The sequence below is a fragment of the Osmerus mordax genome, chromosome 9 (assembly GCF_038355195.1).
Source record: "Osmerus mordax isolate fOsmMor3 chromosome 9, fOsmMor3.pri, whole genome shotgun sequence".
Lineage (NCBI taxonomy): Eukaryota > Metazoa > Chordata > Actinopteri > Osmeriformes > Osmeridae > Osmerus > Osmerus mordax.
Window position 1 is genome coordinate 5835846 of NC_090058.1, and position 20534 is coordinate 5856379.

General features: G+C 44.8%; 2 protein-coding genes across 6 annotated transcripts; both read left to right on the forward strand.

Annotated features, from left to right (window-relative positions):
- Positions 1-5745: 5745 nt before the first annotated feature.
- vgll2b (vestigial-like family member 2b) lies at positions 5746-11698 on the forward strand. 5 transcript variants are annotated; one of them, XR_010877432.1, is made up of 7 exons: positions 5746-6025; positions 6579-6605; positions 6728-7064; positions 8092-8160; positions 9105-9551; positions 9982-10266; positions 10418-11698. XR_010877432.1 is itself a non-coding variant. In XM_067243787.1 (6 exons), the coding sequence occupies exons 1-6, from the start codon at positions 5939-5941 to the stop codon at positions 10023-10025; spliced, it is 1011 nt and encodes a 336-aa protein (XP_067099888.1). In that variant the 5' UTR covers positions 5746-5938; the 3' UTR covers positions 10026-11698. The 5 variants fall into 5 exon arrangements, 4 of the variants coding, with proteins under 4 accessions (XP_067099888.1, XP_067099891.1, XP_067099890.1 ...); XM_067243787.1 differs by having other exon boundaries at positions 9982-11698; XM_067243790.1 differs by lacking the exon at positions 8092-8160 and having other exon boundaries at positions 9982-11698.
- A 4789-nt stretch (positions 11699-16487) lies between these two features.
- Positions 16488-20075, forward strand: ctsl.1 (cathepsin L.1). Its single transcript, XM_067242529.1, has 9 exons — positions 16488-16598; positions 16897-16997; positions 17483-17625; positions 17809-18009; positions 18346-18537; positions 18875-19040; positions 19364-19469; positions 19610-19711; positions 19852-20075. Exons 2-8 carry the CDS (start codon positions 16898-16900, stop codon positions 19707-19709), a joined length of 1008 nt encoding a protein of 335 aa, XP_067098630.1. The 5' UTR covers positions 16488-16598; position 16897; the 3' UTR covers positions 19710-19711; positions 19852-20075.
- The last annotated feature ends 459 nt before the right edge of the window (positions 20076-20534 follow it).

Here is a 20534-nt window from a genome sequence, read left to right on the forward strand (position 1 = left end):
ATTAGTTACCCTTTCATCCTTTGTCAGTTAGTGTGTTGTTTGGATCGTGATGAAGCACTACAGACTTACTCTTTGGATCTGCCTGTCATCCACTTTTCTGTTTATTGTTAATGAGCAGAGAGGTCCATACTCCCACAGAAACTACAGGCTTTATCCTCTAGCGGTGTATATACCACACACAGCTGCCTCTTCATTAAGAAGTCCCACTGACATCAAGGGGCTATTTTGTTTGTTAGTGCTAGGTATAATTAAACCATTTAAATTGTGCACATCTTTCACTTTATTTGTTATTATTCATTATTTGTGTGTGTGTGTGTGCTTCCTGTTTGTTATATATTGAAAAAAATCTGTACCTATGCATATACCTTTACAATTCTTTCACCTGTATTTCTCTTCCAGTTAAAGTTGATATCATGAGCTGGGGTTCGAAGACTATAATCCTGTTACCAGTTATTGAAAGGGGTAAGTGTTGGTCAGATGGTATGTGACTGGTACCTGAGACTGCATGACAAGCGGCCAGAAATACACACACACATACACACACACAGCCTTTTTATAAACAAGTCACCTCATTAGTTTTCCGTTTCATCTATGTAACAGTAATCATTTTTTACGGAAGAGGCCTTGTGGTGGAGTGGAATAAGGCATGGGTCATCATGAGGCAACCTCAAAAGGTGCTCTTACATTTTACATAAATGTGCAAGCTGTAAACTACATTTACATCTAGCACACGCTCCCATGCAGAGCGACTTACAGTGAGTACGGGGAGATTCCCCCAAGGCAAGTAGGGTGAAGTGCTTTGCCCAAGGACACGTCATTTTGCACAGCCCGAAATCGAGCCGGCAACCTTCTGATTAATAGCCCGATTCCCTAACCGCTCTGCCATCTGACCCCCTTAGCGACAACATAAACATTAAGGATGTAAAGGTTGTTGTACTAGGAAAATACTCTTTGATTCTTTGATACAGCAGCATGCCTGTCACATATTTACTTTCAGGTCAGAATAATTTTTGGGGTGTTAAAATATTTTCCAGGGAGAGTTTCTTGCGGCCGCTGCCGATTGGACAGGTGGTGCAGCGTGGCGCAGACCTGGCAGTTTATCAGCCAGTAAAAATAGCTGCAGCCTCCATGATGTCACCGAGGAATAAATCACTGTCTGAACTCTCAGGATCACTGAGACGCTGCAGTAGAAATGATCTGCAGGCCTGCTGGGACGCTACACCTCTTCTTGATCTCTCTGTTCTTTCTACCACTCCATTGCTATCCCTGTCTGGATGTCTGTGTCCCCGTACTGAGAGAGAGAGAGAAAGAGAGAGAGAAGGAGAGAGAGAGAGAGAGGAGACCGTAGGTACTCCCCCTCTTTTGTTGTGTCGTGGTTCACCCCATACTTTCTCTCTTTCTCTCTTTTTACCTCTCTCCTTTCTGTCACTCTCTCTCTCGCCACTCTCTCTATTTGTGTCTCACTCCTTATTCTAAGTTTTACCCTGGCTCTCGCCTCTCAGCTTGCACACTCATGTTTCACTAGCCTTGCCACTATTCACTCTCTGATGGCAACACTTTGGTTGAACTCTCCATGAGCCGCCGTCACAAGGGCACCTTGTAGGATCATGTGGCCAGAGAAGGTGGTAGGTACATGGTGAGATGTATAGCGGAGACACTGTGTGCCCTCATCCAACCATCTATTCCATCTTCACCATCTTCAGTCATGTTCAAGGCTGAAAAAGAACCGTCATCTAAAAGTGTGGCGTGATCTCACCGCCATACCTGGCATTCTGAGGTGCCAACACCATGCAGCTGATGTGGAACCAGAGCGCCTGTAAATCTTTGCTGTTTGACCATGTGACATGCCACATTTGTGATCCCGAACCCCTCCACCCTCCACCCCTCACCTCCCCCTGCCATCCATGTTACTGAACTAACCTCCAACTCCCCAACTCCCCTTCTCTCTCCAAGACTTGGGGCTGTCAGGAGCCTTAGAATTAGAGTGTATATAACAGATTTGTACCCCCAGGTGCTAGTGCTTAAATGTTTTACTTATCAGCAGACAGGATATGTCTTGTCATCGTTGTCAATGCCAATGCCATCCAGCTGTCACGGAACATACAACTTAATTTAAACCAAATTTTCATTTAATTCGTTTTCACCAACCCTACAGGTAGGTGAAATGTAGGGAAAATGTTTTGCAGAAAAGACATTCCATTCAATGTGTTCTATCTCAACTTCCCCAGCCCTGGTCCTGCTTTGTTGGAATTTCCGTCAGGAAGGTGACAATCCCCTGTCCCCAGAGCAGTGTGCATGACATCAGCGACCCTACAGCAGTGCCTCGAGCTTTGAGCCGCCGGGGATGCACGGCGGGACGACATCAGGAATGTGGCACTCGCCAGCCATGGTTGGGATGCTGTTAATTCACATTCTGTCCATTTGAGAGGGTTAGTCCTTAATAAACAGTGGCCAGGCCAGCCTAAGGGACAGTGAATGTATATATGCTGCTGTAAGCTGCATTGCATGTACATTATGTGTGTGTGGGACGTCAAAAACCACACTCTTTGCCGCATGGCCATTACAATAACACAGTTTATTTAACATATTTCTGAACAGCATCTCAGAATGAAATAAGTACACTGTGAGTAAGATAATGGTAACCTTATACTGTGAGTAAGATAATGGTAACACAGCAGTGTGTGTGTGAAAATGTAATTGCTTACAATGTCTGATTTGGCTATGGCTGACTTGAAAATTGACTTTTGTTTCCATAAAGCTGGACAAAGAAAACGATGGACTTTAAAAGTCAGTTGAACATGACAGCTTTAAGAAGACAAACCTGCTGCATGGATATACTGGCTTTAATTCTCATGATTTATCACTAACATTTGGGGGAAGCAAGTGGCCTTTGTCAAACCTGTCCATAAGTGGGCCAGTGTCTGTCAGTCCTCCGGGATGGGTCTGGACAGCTGAGAGGTCTCTGTGCATGTGTGTGTGTGTGTGTGTGTGCACAAGTGTGTATCTGGAACCGGACAACGGGCAACAGCTGTATGTCTCTGTTTCTTTCTTTTGCCCATACACACACCCTCACATACGCACTCACATACGCACACACTTCGGAGCAGAACTTCATCTACGACTCAGGCTAAAGTAGGCATGGATAAACAACAGTGGAATCCTTGGAGCCGACCCTTTGGGTATTCAACAGGCTGTGACCTTAATAAAGACTGTGTTGTTTCAGGAGTTAGCTTAAACGGTCTCAGTTTCATCTTGCACTGTCCATCTAACTATGTCCAAACTGTGTGTGTGGTTGATTCTAAGGTGCTGTTTGGTGTGCACTCTTCAAATAACCTTTTCTTGTGTTAGTTTGTATTGGCTGACCATGGCAGGACTTATAAATGTCCTTAGATGTGACTTTATTTTACTCAACAGCTTCTGTATTTTTAGTAATGTTAATAAAGTATTCTGGGTGTTATGATCTGAATGGTACTGTAAATAAACTTGGTTGCTGTTACTGTTGCAGCATAGGAATCAGGCGGACCAATCAACTGGACCCAAGGAGTTCACATTTAGCCCCAGAGGGGCGTGGCTTAGATGTAAGGGGTCACAAGCAAAGGGTGACGTAACTTAAGTTTATTTTCAGCATACACGTAAACGAACAAACACACACAAGCACATGCCCTCACAAACAGGCAAGTGGACACGCAGATGCTGGAGGTGCAAATTCTATGCACGCACATCTTAATTAATGTGCATCAAAACACACTCACAAACACACAGGTGCATATTTCTATCAGTGTGTTCCTTGTCAAGAGAGTCGTCTGTCCAGCCCTCCACCCTTCACTAGTTTGGTAACCCTATGACAAGTGTTTATGTACCAAATGTACATGAACATTCACACACACACACACACACACTCACATACACTCACTCTCAAACCCACCCACTCACCCCCACACCCCCACACACACATGTCCCTGCCTAGCAGAGACAAATGACTGCAGGCGGCTGTTCCAGGGGGAGGGCAGGGTGGTAAAGGATGGATGAGGTATATGTGTTGCTGGGGAAGACAGGGGAATGGAGACAGACAGAGAGAGAGAGAGATTCAGTCATGGTCATTAATACCCGAGGTCTCCCTTCCGTCAGTTGCAGCTGTTGATCACGCTGTAACTTTGAGTCGTCCAATATTGCATCACTTCTACACTGGCCCGTGTTGCCCTGCTCGATCCTGACAACACTCACTCACACACGTACACACACACATACATACACACACTCGCACACACACACACAGACATACACACACACACGCACAGCAGTTCTGGAGCTTTAGTTGTGGAATAAAATGGACTACTTCTAAAACTGAAAGCATGAAGCATGAAAGTACATTTTACTGAAGGACATCTGTGTTACTGTGGATAAACACCCCATATCAATCTCTCAGCAGATGATGACATTTATGGCTGTAACAGTTTAATGCACATATTACAGTAATATTTGGCTTTTGTGAAAATAAAGATATGCAATGCAAAGGAACAATAGGAGAGTTCAGAGAGTTTAAACAGTATGATGCTTTTTGGCAAATCAAAGCAGCTGCGCAGGCTAAAAATACTGACATCATGACATTATATCCAGTAGCACACCCAGTAACAGAGTGTGGTCAGTACGTAGTGAGACATGGAATTACAGGCAGAAACCCCTGATCCCTCCCTTAGGTACGTAGTAGAGGGACGATGTAACTTCCCAACAACCTCGTCCACACGGCCATCAGAGGCATTCCACCTCAGCTGACACTCGTCCATGGAATTCTGCAAATATTCCACACTATTCTCTCAGGCCTTCTAGAGTGTCTGTCAAAAAGACTGGCATAGCGAGGCCAACCAAGTACCTTAAAACATTTAGAGAATCCAATAGAGACAAAACTATTAAACCTGATAGGAAGTCTTCAAAATATTTTCACAGCAGTCTCTAGCTTCAGGAGGGAAATTACAGATAGTTTATTTAGGTCAATTAGCTTTGCCATGTGTTGTGGTGTGGAGTGTGTGAAAACTTCTATTTGTTTGTCTAACTGATGGGTGATAATTTGTCATACATTTGTGTAGAGTATTTTTTCCCCTGTGTTGGAATGGTTAGTGTGTGCAACCTGCAACTGACACCTATGTGACACACTGAGAACACACTGAATACTTCACATGACTTCAGAGTTTACTTGGCAACGACTCATGTCTGTTTAAAAGACCATGATGCAGATTATACTGGGATAGAACAATCACTTAAAACAGCTACACTAAAACATTTAATCATGTTTCTCCATCTTTAACTGTCTCCAGGAATGTGTTGCTATGTAACCCTCTGTTTAACTGTAGTTCATGGGGTCATAGGGTTAAAGAGGACTGAGCCCCAGTAGAGTTGGGGTTCTATATTGGCATATTACAGAACGTACTACACTCCGTTTGTCTGTTTTATAATCAGAAATGTGAAGGTTACAATGTGACAGAAAATAGTCCAGACATTGTCACGGAAGAACGCATCTTAATAGCACATGAATATATGTATGACTATACCCCAAAAAATATTGACGACAAGGGAATTACAGAACACCATTGTGTAGCTAGAATGAAAACTGTTGTGTCGTGGAAGGGGGTGGGGACAGCGAACAAGGGCGGGTGGGGTTGAGGAGGAAAGATGTACAGGACAGTCTCGTGTCTGTTCTATAAACCTCGCCATAATCTGCGAGTGCAGCTGTTGTTGCGCATTCAGCGGAGAGCGCGCGCCTTAGGTTGGTTGATGTCGAGCCTCGCGCTGCTTGCCGCGCACTGACCCAGACCGGAGAGCTCGAGAGAGTGCACTTTTTGCTGGTTGCAAACGGAATGTTGTCGCTGTCTCAAAACGTTGGTTTCTATACGACAGTGCGACACTTCCCGTCCCTTGCCGGAGAGGACACCGTTCCACTACCATGAGTTGTCTGGATGTTATGTACCCAGCTTATGGACATTACGCACCGTATGCGCCAGCCGCTCCCGCATTCATCAACAGTTTACAGGTAAGGGAGTACTTTCAGCAAGGATCAATTGCGTAAAGTAGTTTATTCTTCAAGGCATGAGAAGCACTTTGCTTTGCAAAAAGTTATTGACTATAAACAGACAGCCGTGTAAAACATTGATAGCCATTTGATTTAGTGATTAATGGCGAAATGGCAAAATCCTGTGCAAATGTTTAGTGTGACTCTTCTCCAAAAAGTCACCACCGTCTCCAAATTTTGTGGTTTAAGTAGCTTTATTTCTTAAATTCGTTTATTTAGTTGTATGGCAAATCTGCATCAGATATGAAGTAAGTAAAAACATCTAGTCTTTAAAATGTCAATGTATCATATTTTCTTTTTACAAAATTCAAAACGTGTCAAACAGTATAACTAGTACAGTACATTACATACAGTACAACAATATTCTGATGCTCCCTTTCTCTGTCTTTCTCTCTCAAACACACAAACACACATACACGCACACAAACATTTTGTCAATAGATACTAGCTTCAAATCTGTCCAGTTAACAACTATCTTTCCTCACCCCCTCCCAACCTGACCTCCTGCCCCCAGCTCAACCTACTGACAACCTTGTCCCAGGTTATATCTTGCTATTCTGGTTGTTCCTTGGTGTTTATGTACTTGACAGTTGTGTGAATAAGGGTTTGTGCCAAGTTCTTTGTGCTTTCTTTAAACCTTTAACCCTGTGCTCCTTTTTCAAGACACCAGTCGGTCTGAGAAGTCCCTCTCCTCAGAGCCGGGATCTCATGGACAGCATGGGGACCCCGCGTGGCCCTCCGGACGGGGTTTCGGCCCCCAGCACAGGTGCTAGATCTTCCTCTTCATCCTCCTCATCCTCCTATCCGGTGGGGCGAGCAGAGGACGGCGGGCCCAAAGGCAAACAGGAGACGCCCGACGCAGAGTACCTTACGTCACGCTGTGTCCTCTTCACCTATTACCATGGTGACATCAGCAGCGTGGTAGATGAACACTTCTCCAGAGCTCTCAGCTCGTACATGGAGGGGGAGGGCAAGAGGAGGGCAGCGGAACTGGCCACAGGTACATACACAACCACTAGTGTGTGGGTGCATGTGTTTTGGTGTGTTTGTGTGTGTCAGTTGTCAAAGAGGCCACACAGTTGACAGCCCTGCAGACCGCAGCAGTGTAACAGACAGGTGATATGAGAACACCAGAACGGAAGACAGGGTTTGTGGTGGGGCCTGATGTCCCTGGGGGTCAAGGGTCAGAGGTTAACAAGCAGAGTAGGCTGTAACTGAATCCCTTGTCGTAGCTATGGAACCGGAGCAAATATACACCTTGATTTTGATGACTATGTGCTGTGTCAAACTAAAGCCATCACAGTGTCTTCTTACGTTTGTGACCAATCAAGCAGTGGACAGTGGGATTGAAACTCCTGATGTTTTGCAAATGGAAACCCAAACAACCTCTAAACCCAAACATTGGACCAACTCAGAGGTTGGGGGGAAACTTGGGTATCCTTGGGAGGTCCAGGATGTGGTTCAAAAATGACCTGAACAGTGGTGAAATCCCATGATAAAAATATGGTGGTACTCTGAGTTTCCCAGAAGGCATTGCTATTACAAAGGGGTTGAAATGGCCCATTGTCACTCAAAGTGTAGTGACACAGGCAGGTATTGCACTTCATAGTGCATAAGAAACATGCTTGTTTTTGGCTTACCTTAGAAAAAAATCTTATTGAGCAAGGAATTAATTACAAATGTATTAATTACCAAAATCCATCACTCCCAATTCAAAGGTCCTGTGTGTTCCTCTGCTAGCATGGCTGTATTGATCCATATAGGGATACTTTCCTTTCACGTCTCTCGCTCTTTCTCTCTCTCTCTCTCTCTCTCTCTCTCTCTCTCTCTCTCTCTCTCTCTCTGATTCCCTCGCTCTCCCTCTACCTACCTCTCTCTCTCTCTCTTTCTCTCTCTCTCGCTGTCTTTCCCTCTCTTTCTCTTTCCCTCTGTGTGGCCTATTCTGCCCCCCGCTCCTTCCCTCCCTCTCTACCTCCTGTCCTCTGAACCCTCTCCCTTTCTCTCTCCCACCCTCTCTCTCTCTCCAGTTGGACATCTTCATTCAGCGCGCAGACAGTCTTCCTGCCTCACAACAGATACTATGTTTATACTCGGTCGTAAGCATAGAGCCCCGCAACCCTCCCGCCCGCCTGGCCACCATATCGCCTTCAAACGGCCCTGAGTCTGTGCACGGTCATCTGGCCCCACAATGGAGGCTCAGTTGCTGTCTGATTTATCTGCTGCTGCAACTGCTGCTCCCCTCGCGTTTGATTAGGGCGACATTACATGGCCGGCTGGCCTGGGTGTCTTTTTTCAGAGGAATTCTAAATATAAAAGTAATGGCCTAAAAACATAAAACGGCCTCCTGACATTCTACTGGGGGCAAACGGGAGAGGGAGGGTGCCGAGACAACAACAGGTGGGGAGGGGCGCTAGCATGGGGGACAGGGGGCGAGGGGGGGGGGGTGACTGGGGCTTGTTTGGGGGAGGGAGGAGTGTTGTGAATGTGGTGGGCTGACACAAGAGTGAGAGATGTCGCCACAACAAGTGATTTAAGGCACTGTGGCCCTCATGCTGTTTTCCTGTTTAAAGCTACCACCTTATATAGTCTGGCAGAATACGCACGGCCATGGCGATCCTTCTCTCTCGTTCTCTCTCTCCCTCTTGTTTTTGACTCTTACTCTCCCTTCTCTTTTTACCTTTTTATGTATTTGTGTTTTTTACATTTTTATTCTCTCTCTTTACTTTATCTTCCCCCTCTTCCATTCTGTCCCTCTCCGTCTTTCGTTTTTTTGCGTATTGACTAAATTCCCAGGAGGCTAACCCTAACCCTACAAAAGACAATCAAATATGACTAACTGCCCTGTATGTGCTCCAGCAGTCTCCACTCACCAAATACTTAAGTTGTTAAAAATGTAAAGGTTCATTCATTCCAGAAATCCTTCTTTAATAAATACAGCAAACTGTATGACAAAAGTGTTATAAACTGCTAATTGTTTAATCTCCACTCTCTGTCCCATTCTTCCCCTCTCTCCCCCGTCACCCCCAACTGTCCTCTCTAGACACCCCGTCTCCCAGCAGCCGACGCAGTTTCCCCCCCTCATTCTGGGACAGTAACTACCCCACGCCTCAAAGCCGGCCCCACTGTGACCAGGGGGCCCCCCACTATTCCATGGACCCCTACGCCTCTGGGATGCACCCAGGCCTCCCACATCCGCACCCCCACCCTCACCCTCACGCCCACCCCCATGCCCACCCTCACCCCTCAGAGGGCTGGGCCTACGCCCAGAGCCAGGCCTATGGGCCCCCCCGACCCCTCCATGAACTGTACTCCCCATCGGGGCTGGAGCCTCACTACGGCTCCCTGCTCATGCCCACCGTCAGGCCCCCACACCTGGGCACCCTGCCAGGGCACTATGAGGTCAGCAAGCTAGAGCCCACATCTGCCTGGCCTGGCCTGCTGGGACCTGCGGATGTGAGCCAGACTCTGGCCCTCAACATGGATGCAGGTATGATGCCTCACGGGTTCCTGCCTGGGCTGGTTGGTCGACAGGTTGTTTCATCACTGTTTTAGTCAGTACACTTTGAATACTGTCCCATGGACAGTTTTTGTTGCTAACCAAGCAACAACATAAATAATTTCTTTCCAACGCAAACAATAAACAATAAACAAGTTTATTATAATCAACGATGCAGTATACAGTGTCATGCAGCATGTAGTTTCTCTTTATAGTTTAAAAGGAAGAACCTCATCTGCTTTGCTTTGTCTGTTTGGTTTGAGTTAGAAAGCAATTGAATGTTTGGTGTCAGGTAGCTATAGCAGCCATGACGACCGACAGCCTGATTCAAGGTGTCTCATTGTGTTGCTCACTATTGTCTCTCTGCCCTTTTTTCTTTCCTTTCTTTCTTCTCTGTCTTCTTTTCTCTCTTCTCTCTCAGGCCTTCAGCACCATAAGAAAGGGAAGGAGCTGTACTGGTTTTAACTAGCGACTCCAGACACACACAGCCGTCTCCATCCAGCCATCATTACCACAGCCAATTAGACTTGCTTCTGGACAGGTCCTATTGAACAGCCTCTTGTCCTTTATCCCTCACTCCTCCCCCACTCCTCCCTCCATCCGCCTCCCCCACCTCCCTTGCCTCCTCCTCCATCCTCGGTCCATGGTGCCAGGACTCCCTCTCTCCAGGCTTGAGTGTGTGCACCATGGAGATAAAGACCTTCTGGTGAGGATAGAGAGAGGGATAGATGGAGGAAGAGAGAGATAGAGAGAGCATTGGAGACCCGATTATGGTATGTGTGTGTTTGACTCCTCTTTTTCCCCTCTCTCCTCCTCCTGATCATCCCTCGCTCCTATCTATCGGTTCACTGGTGCAGCATGAGGGATTCTGGCATCTCGTCAGCCACACTGACCTGTTTGGACAAAAGCAGACAGACTAAGGGAGGATGGGAGGAGGAAAAAGATGGCATAGGGACAGAACAACTTACCATCACTTTGTTACTGGATTAGTTGATTTCTCTCTCTTTCTCTCCCTCCTCTCTCTCACCATCTCCCTATCTCTGTCTCCACCACACCATATCTCTTTCTCTCCCTCCTCTCTCTCCCCGTCTCTCTCACCATCTCTCTATCTCTGTCTCCACCACACCATACCTCCTTCTCTCCCTCCTCTCTCTCCCCGTCTCTCTCACCATCTCCCTATCTCTGTCTCCACCACACCATATCTCTTTCTCTCCCTCCAATCTCTCACCATCTCCCTATCTCTGTCTTCACCACACCATATCTCTTTCTCTCCCTCCAATCTCTCACCATCTCCCTATCTCTGTCTCCACCACGCCATATCTCTTTCTCTCCCTCCTCTCTCTCACCATCTCCCTATCTCTGTCTCCACCACGCCATATCTCTTTCTCTCCCTCCTCTATCTCACCATCTCCCTATCTCTGTCTCCACCACGCCATATCTCTTTCTCTCCCTCCTCTATCTCACCATCTCCCTATCTCTGTCTCCACCACGCCATATCTCTTTCTCTCCCTCCTCTCTCTCCCCGTCTCTCTCACCATCTCCCTCTCTCTGTCTGTCTCTGCCTCTTTCTCCTTTGGGACTGTGGCATCCATCTCAATATATCAGCATTTCAGGGATGTCCATCTGGCTGTGTCCAAGACTGGGTTGTGATTGTAATCTTTATGCTGTTTCAGTTATTTCTTTTCCTGAGAAGTATTATTTATTGGTGTTTATTGTTTGTTTCTAAAACTATATTTTGATTTGGCCAGTGATCTGAAAATACTGTGGTTAAGACAGTTTTCTTTCTTGTGACAATTGATGGAGAAGATTGTCAATGTGTTGAACAAAATTAACTGAAGCATGTATTTAAACATATATCTCAGTTTGAGATTTGTTTCAAAATGTGATTTCAAATGTAAACATATCAAGCTTTACCACAGCTGATCTGCTCAGAATCCCAGAGACTGGAGATACTCACAGTAACTGTTATCATTCAACATGTTCCGTTAATGTTTTATTTTCGTTTCTTTTGTTTTTACACATGATTGTGAATGTTTTGAATTTGGACCGTAGTCTTGTTCTGATATGTTATTCATGGTGTCCTTTCTCTGGCCTTTGTTAAAAAAGAATATGATTGTCAATAAATATTTTTATGATAATTTCAGGTTTTTCTCTTCAGTGCCATGATCAAAAAAATCAGGTTGTGTATGGGAAGAAAACATGAATAGTAAGCCTAAGACAAGATCTTGCATCAATAATGATATGGAATGTCATATTACACATCAGTGTATGTGCACCGCATCACTCATCCTCACTTGATCAAACTCCCAGTACTGCACATCCCCCTCATCACCTAGTGGTGCCTGTGAGACAGGTGAACAGGAGAATTAATGGCTCCAATCGTGAAAATAATGTTTTTAGACATGCCTTACTGAACAAGGTAGTGAAGTTATTCTAGTAAACATAGTCACCAGTGACCTCCGTGTAACAATTTCAATGTGAATTATTTGAATTATTACATGAATCACTCTGGAGAAAGTGTCTGCTAAGTGAATAAAAGCACACATTTGAATGCAATACCTTCAACAGGGTTGCAGTCCTGCATATAAGTTCCTAATCACTTTCAATTGAAAACACTTCCATTTACATTCCAACCCAGATTCACAGTTTGTCGCCTTGAAAGTGGGAACGAGTTGGGAATGCCAATCATGTGTAATGGGAGAACGCCCCAACCATTCCAGCTATGCGCAAGTGTCTGCTCTGTTATTGACCCAATAATCAAATGGTGTTGAGGTATGGCAGTGGCGCAGTGGTCACTGACTAACATTACTGTAGGCCCTCCCCCGGCGAGGACGCCAGAGATGTGATTGCCTCTAAGCTGCCTCTAAGCTGGGGAAACACATGCAGAGTAATGAAATTAGGCAAAGTTTACAAGAGGTCCGCTTTGCTCCTAGTGACGGCCATAGTGCCACAACTGCAATCACAGATGCCAACAAACAAGGGCAGTGTGACCCTTCTGGTTAGTCAGTGTCATTAAAGGAAAGATGACTCGAGTTGTTGAGATGGTAAAAATGCCTGACAACCCCCTCTCCAGTGGGCGTATGTAATGATGTCATATTTCAATGTACTCTTTAACTGTAACAGCACATGATTCTGGTGCCCCAATTAGAACAGTGGACGAGACCTGGTCACAGCCATTCTGTACACGACATCCTACACATGTAGGCACTGTAGGTTGTCTGAACCCTGAGGAGTAGATCAAATAGGATCTCACCAGCAGAGGGCAGCACTGTCAAAGGGGTTCACAGTTTTTTTGTGACCCCTGGTGGATGAAACATATAGTGCATAGTTGTCTACATCCTCTTCAGGCTGGGAAAGGGCTCACTATCTGTGTGATCTGGATGAGGTGACCTACCAGCAGGGCAGAGATACAAGATGCCCTCTCGGATTTGTCAGTTTAGGTAGCTCTCTGAGCACCATCTTGGGTGAACACGGTTTACAAGGAACCCTGAACCATTTTTGCCCTCCTGAGAATGCCTGGGGAAGATGCCTAGAGCGAAACCCAATGTACAGTTAACCATGTACTGCATGTCGTCTCAGCCACCAGAGGACGCAACAAATCCCAAACACCAGGACTGTGCTGCCCTCTGCTGGCGAGATCCTATTCATCCTGCTGACGTGATCATACGAACCCACAGGTGCTGATGACCTGTTACTGAAAGAACCAGTCTGCTGTTAGCCATAATCATCATGTGTCTGAATTGGTCATTTATTCTTGTCATTGGGTCTACACAGCACATTTGAAGGAGGTTTACTTTTGGTGCCCTTTCAGGGAACTTTTTTAGGTCATCAGGTCTTACTAATCTAAACTCCCCTAATACTTCCAGTCATGGTTTGCTGAAAAGAGATAGAAACCTAGGACAGATCTGTGGTCAGTCTGACCATGTGAGTACCTGACACTGAGATGAGAAACAAGGTCAGGAACCTTGTGATTTCTTACATTTAGTCATTTAGTCTTATCCAGAGCGACTTACAGTAAGTACAGGGACATTTCCTCGAAGCAAGTAGGGTGAAGTGCCTTGCCCAAGGACACAATGTCATTTTGCATGGCCGGAATCGAACCAGCAACCTTCCGATTGGTAGCCCGATTCCATAACCGCTCAGCCATCTGACACTCCGATACACACTTGATAGCCTACTGACAAGCAGTTTCATAAAAATATATAATTGTGTTTGATTAGCCTCTTGTCCATATGAGCTAAGAGTCCCTTTGATGCCAATTTGATATTGAATGTCAGCTCCTTATATGTAGTGGTATATAATATAATGAGCTGCTTCCACTCTATTCCATCTCAGTCCACATTCTCAGCCTGAGATTTCAGTTGATGTTTAATAGAATTTTGACGAATGTGATACTCTGTGTGTATAAAGTTTATAACCAATGCAGTAGCCTTCTAGTCAGGTGATTCAGTCTTTTGGTCGCCTGCCAACCTAAGAATACCAGGAAACCAAGGTTTCCTGAGTTCATTGAACAAAGTTCATGAGCTTTTTCATTACAGTCAACTGTGGGTGTTTATGTGTGTGTGTGGTAGCTCCACTGTAACACTGTACAACTCTGGTGGTCTCGCTTTGTGTCAAAATGTCACTTCCTGTGGGTGAGGTGATATCAGACCTCCAGAAATTCTGCTCTCAATATTCAAATGGTATGTCAGTGTAAACATGTCTTCAACATTATGAACAAATTTGTGCGAAAATGTATCTTAGAACAGTTATACATGTTGTTTATGATGATTATTTTGCAGCTGATATTTGAATAATCAATCAGGTTCAGATTCAATTCAGTGTTGTAAAATCGAAAATCGTGTTAGACAACAAGCTGTCCAGGACATACTGTTTGTAAACGATATTCGCATGAGGGAGGCATTTATGAGTGTGGGGCTGAATGCTGACAAGGCTCTGAACATGTGACATGCAGTTATCAAGAAAAACAATACAGTGTGTTTAATGAGTTCACTGACATGAGTGTTATAGGATATTTTGTATGTATTTTTTGTAATGTTTTACAGTATGTGGTTTTGTCTTGTGACTGAAAGACACATCAGGAATCATTCCCTTTCTGCATCTCCTTCTATGACTGCATGAATCTACCTTAAGTCACCAAGGCTGCTCACTAAAGCTCTGCTATATTCTAAATCATCCTGCAGGGAGGACTGTGTGAATATAGTTAACGGCTGAATTAAATAGCTCAAATGACAGGGGGATGAAATCCTATCTGGGCTCTGAATAGTACACTGAACTGAGTGAATTGCCCTGAATTTAAAATAGAAAGAGAACAATTCAGATTGAATCTACAGTAAAAGCACATGGATTAGGCTGCAAACAGGAAATGTGATTGAGATAACAGGAAGTGGTGATCTGTCATTGATGGAAACAAAATGAGATGACGCAAGGTTTGAACTCCCAGACAAGATGTATTCTGCATAGGCAGTGAGGTTAATTATATGGTTTAAATAAAGGCAAAGTCAAAAGCAATTCAGTCAGAGATTCTCTTGACAATTAAAACTAACAAAAATGTGGATGAAGACAAAAAATGTATGAGAATATATATTGTATATATACACACATATGTACATGTATATATATATACATACAAAGAGAGAGAGAAATAACATTTAGTCATACAATGGTAGTGAACACTGGGACCAAACCAAGCTTCGCGTACACCACAGTTTCCCCTGCTGCCATGTGGTTTAGTGATGGAAGGATACTACCCACGTAACATTTCAGAGAAATGTTACAGAAGAACAAGAAAAGATGTACACTGGATTCTTTGTCAGCATTCTTTGTTGAGTTGCCGTTATAATGTAACGAAGCTACACATCAGATGAATGGGCTTGTATTATAATATTGTGGGTTGTGAGGATTGTGTTAGTGTGCGTGCACAGCATGTTTGTGTGTGTGCCTTATCTCTGCTTGTGTGGGGACTGTGTACTATAGCTATATTTGGTTTCTCTTCAGTCAAACTTCCCCAAGAACACCTGGCTGAAGAGAAATCTTCTGCAGCATGTGAGTCGCACTGCCCGGAAATATGCAGGAAACTTCCCCTTGTTTTGACTGGAAGAAAGTTGGAAGACCCTCCGGACACACACACAAACACACACACACACACACACACAACACACACACACACTGACACACACACACACACACACACACACACACACACACACACACACACACACACACACACACACACACACACACACACACACACACACACACACACACACACACACACACACACACACACACACACACACACACACTATACCACCACCACTATAACAAACACAGTCAAACCACTTACAGTTAAAGACATGGGAATTTCTGTAAAAGATGTTTGGTCAATTGCTATTGTTATCTCTCTTTGGTCCAAAAAGCCACAGCAAAATAATGCATGGATGGTAATGACATTGTTGAAACATAAGACCAGGGATTGATGATTAAAAAGTCATTTTGAGAATTTGAACAAGCAGGTCTTCCTCAGATCTGGGTAAGGGGGGAGATTATGTCATCCAAATGTTGCCTTCCTGACACAATAATCTATTTGTCATGCAACAGTCTTGTACTAATACCACCACAAACCACACATTTCTCCCTCTCTCTCTGCCTGTGTAATTGGTGTCTTAGGAGATTAAAGTGCTGCAACTCTTTATGTGGTCTCACAGATTGAATAAACAAGCACTAGTAGGAGCTTCTGTCCAAGAACCCACCAGACTGTCTGTCTGTTCCCCCATGTTCCCTCTCTCTCGCTGGCTCTCTCTCTCTCGCTGGCTCTCTCTCTCTCTCTGTTTCCTCCTTTCATCTCTCTCTGTTTCCTCCTTTCATTTTCCTGTCTTCCCCATGTCAATGTTTATGACAGACAGACCGTCGAGCACCTGACACACTGCAATATAAGTGTGTGTATCTGTATATATAAGAGCAGCACCCAGACAAAATCTCTATCCATTGCAGGTGGTTTCTAGACGTGTTACCTCAACTTCCACCGCAAACAGAAAGGTAAGCAGCAGCCATACTTCACACTCACTACACATTCATATACATGAAGACACACATACACACTTACTAGTTTCCTGTAACTTTCAGATGCCGAGTGATTACAAAACCTTGATTGAGAATGAGGAGAAAGAGATATAGTTATAATCAAAGAGCTACAATTAAACATTGAACGAAAGAATCGTAAAACTGCACCTGTGAGAAAATCAAGAAAGCCTATTTAAGGAGACTTTCAAATCTCAAACCCTCTTACCCTCTTACCTCAGTCAACCATTTTTGCCTCCTCTCCTGCCTCCACCAGAATGAAGCTGTTGGTTGTTGTTGCTGCCGTTCTGGTGGCGGCGAGTGCTGCCAGTCTCTCTTTGGAGGACCTAGAGTTCCACGCCTGGAAGCTGAAGTATGGTAAGAGACCTGCCGTCTCACACGCTCCTCCACTCCTTATCTCTATGGCCCTCTTAAGGACAGACCTCTTTGTCTTTCACCCAGTCTATTTATCTCTTGCATCACTATTGTCTGTATTGGCAGAAGAACTGCAGATTTTGTGGTGTGCCTCAGACAGCCACAATGTTGTGATTGACTAAATCTTGATTCACTAAACACTGGAGAACCTCCTGCCTCTAAATCATAATCTTTACATAACTGCTACGTCCAATGCTCTGTTTTACCTGAAATAAACGACCATTCAACCCCACTCTTGTTTTGAATATTGCTAACCAGTTATGAACAGAGGTATAAAAGACCAGACCAACACCTGGTCCAGCTGGAGGGCATACAGCCCTGTTTCACTGCTGATTTCAGAAGTTAAATTCTATTAGCTGGTCTTAGAATGTAACAAGCAGGTCTTCTGACTCTACATTTTGTTTGTGTGTGTGTTTGTGTGTGTCCAGGAAAGATATATACCTCCCCAGCAGAGGAGGCCCAGCGCAGGCTCACCTGGATCTCCAACCGCAAGCTGGTGCTGGTCCATAATATGCTGGCAGACCAGGGCATTAAGTCCTATTACCTGGGCATGACCTTCTTTGCTGACATGGTGGGTTGTACTCAGTAGAGCCAAGCAAATGTAATAATTTAACTCGTTAACTTTTTAAGTGCATGAAACATCTTTGGATCTGAGCTGTCCATGCATGAAATCTCATCTCTTCTCTCCGAGGATTTTTGGGTCATTTTTGTCTGATGATGCTCTGTGGTTCAAACGCTGATTGTACCCTTCCAGGAAAACGAGGAGTACAGACGTCTCATCTCCCAGGGCTGCCTGGGCTCCTTCAACTCTTCCGCCCCCCGCAGAGGCTCCGCCTTCCTCCCACAGGCAGGGGGCCACGCTGAGCTGCCCAACACTGTGGACTGGAGGGACAAGGGCTACGTTACCGATGTCAAGGACCAGAAAGACTGTGGCTCGTGCTGGGCTTTCAGCACGGTAAGATGTTGATTGAGGGAGAGAGGGAAGGAAATGGATGAAGATAGGGAGATGGCTAGGAGGTCGAGGGGAATGAAAGAGGAGCAGTGTGGGGCCCTCAGCAAAGTGTGAGAGGGGTAGGACTGGATGGAGGAAAAAAGGGAAGAACCACTGTAGGGTTTGGGTGAAGGAGGGGCAAGGTGAAAAGGCTTCCTTCATATATAAATACATGATATTGTGTATGGTATGTTATGTACTGTATATTTATGTATATCTTACCTTTCCCACTTGCTCACCCATTGGCCAATTCCCTATCTCTCTCTCACTCTTTTCCCTTTTTCTATTTCTCCCTCTCAGACGGGTTCCTTGGAGGGACAGACTTACAGGAAGACCCAGAAGCTGGTGTCGCTCAGCGAACAGCAGCTGGTGGACTGTTCCGGTAGTTATGGAAACATGGGTTGCATGGGCGGCCTCATGGACCAGGCCTTCCAGTACATCAAGGACAACGGAGGCTTGGACACTGAGGATTCGTACCCCTACGAGGCTGAGGTGGGTGGTGGAAACACACACACACCCACGTACACTCCTCACTCAATCAATCATAGATACACACGAAACAGTGTGCAGGACCAGACTAGTCTTACCTAAGTTAATTTAAGATGTGTTGACGCAGCGCAATACAGACATCTAGTGGACAGCTTTGGTGATGCACCTCTGCACCTAAACTCTCCACGTTGTACTCCAAACACTCGATTGAATAATATTCCCTTACACACTTACAGAAGGATTGGATTGTGATATTCTGTTAAATAAATGTCAAGAAAAAATGACACAAAACACACCATGCACTTAATAGTTGAACAAACATGAACTCTTCCACACCCAGGATGGCCAGTGCCGTTACAAGCCCGAAAGCATTGGTGCCACCTGCACCGGCTTTGTGGACATTACATCTGGTGACGAGAGCGCCCTACAGGAAGCTGTGGCTACTATTGGACCTGTGTCTGTTGCCATTGACGCAGGACACTCCTCCTTCCAGCTTTACGAATCAGGTTAGAGATACAGATAAGTGACCTCTAGCACGAGCAAATGTGTGTCAAAGTACATGACTTTGCCATGTCGTCTGAAAAGATAAGACTAACTGATGTGAACACCCCATAATGTTCAATCATAAATTAGTCACATGCCCAGTGTCCCTTAGACATTAACAAACTTTGATTGAAGCAGTAGTTTGGTCAGTATAAAGTAGGGTATTTGTGTGTGTTTGTGGACAAATAAATGTAGTGTTGGTGCTGTGTGTTTGGGGACAAGGTAGTAGTGTTGGTGCTGTGTGTTTGGTTGACACTTAGTGGTTGGTTGTTGGCTCCTCTCCCAGGTGTGTATGATGAGCCTGAATGCAGCAGCTCCGAGCTGGACCATGGTGTTCTGGCTGTGGGCTATGGCACTGACAACAAACAGGACTACTGGATGGTGAAGAACAGGTAACACACACATACACACAAGTCAAGAGACCCATTATTTAAAATGCTGATGATTCCAACAATGGATTGACAAATATTGTTCAATCTCTCTCGAAAGGTCTCACTAAGTTGTAATATGTCTTTGTTTGGGTGGTGTCTAGCTGGGGCTTGAGTTGGGGATCCAAGGGCTACATCATGATGACCAGGAACAAGCAGAACCAGTGTGGCATTGCCACCGCAGCCAGCTACCCTCTGGTCTGAGGGTAAGTCTGGAGACACTCAGGAGAATTCTGCAGGGAAACCAGTGGAGCTCCAAAAGAGGCAGCTCTTTAGACATATATATAAGACAAATAAAACACACCTAATGTACTGACTACATACGTGTATAATGTTGCCTTCGCAGATGATTCAGGAGCACCACTACGTGAGACCCATGGAGGAGAAGACTAAATAAATCATTCAATGTAATTTCATAGAAATTTAAATCTGACTAATTCTTGTAAGTAGGCAGTTTTCCGAGTCCGTTCTCCATACCTCCAGGAGACATTTATGCACTTAAAGCCATGTGGGCACCCAAACTGTACTGTAAGCTTCACAAATGGAAATAAATGCAGAGATGTAAAACTACTAACGTTAAAAAAACATGTCCTTTTGTGCACATGCTGGCTGTTGAATGATTGTCCGACACATTGTAGACAGCTCATCTGTGTGGTGTGCTTAAACTTAAATAGAAGAGGATTTAAAAGTAAGGTTACAGAAAGTGTGAGTGGGTTGCTGAGTGGATTGATTGTACCATGTCCTGGGCCTCACCTATTCAAGGAAAGCCATTCCCTTGTTTAACCAGGCTTAGTCTGTCATGTCTGTCAACCAATCATATGTCACCTATAGGATCTGGAAAAGTACCTTGGCAGAACCTGAGAGGAACACCTATAAACACACAATGCCTTTATAGTAGTAACATACAGAAACACTTGCTACTTGTAATTCTATGGGGGGACAGGGGGACACGTACCTCCAATATTTGATCATACTATATGATTATGCAATATCGATGTGACTGCTAGTACGTCTTTCTTTCCCGCTACG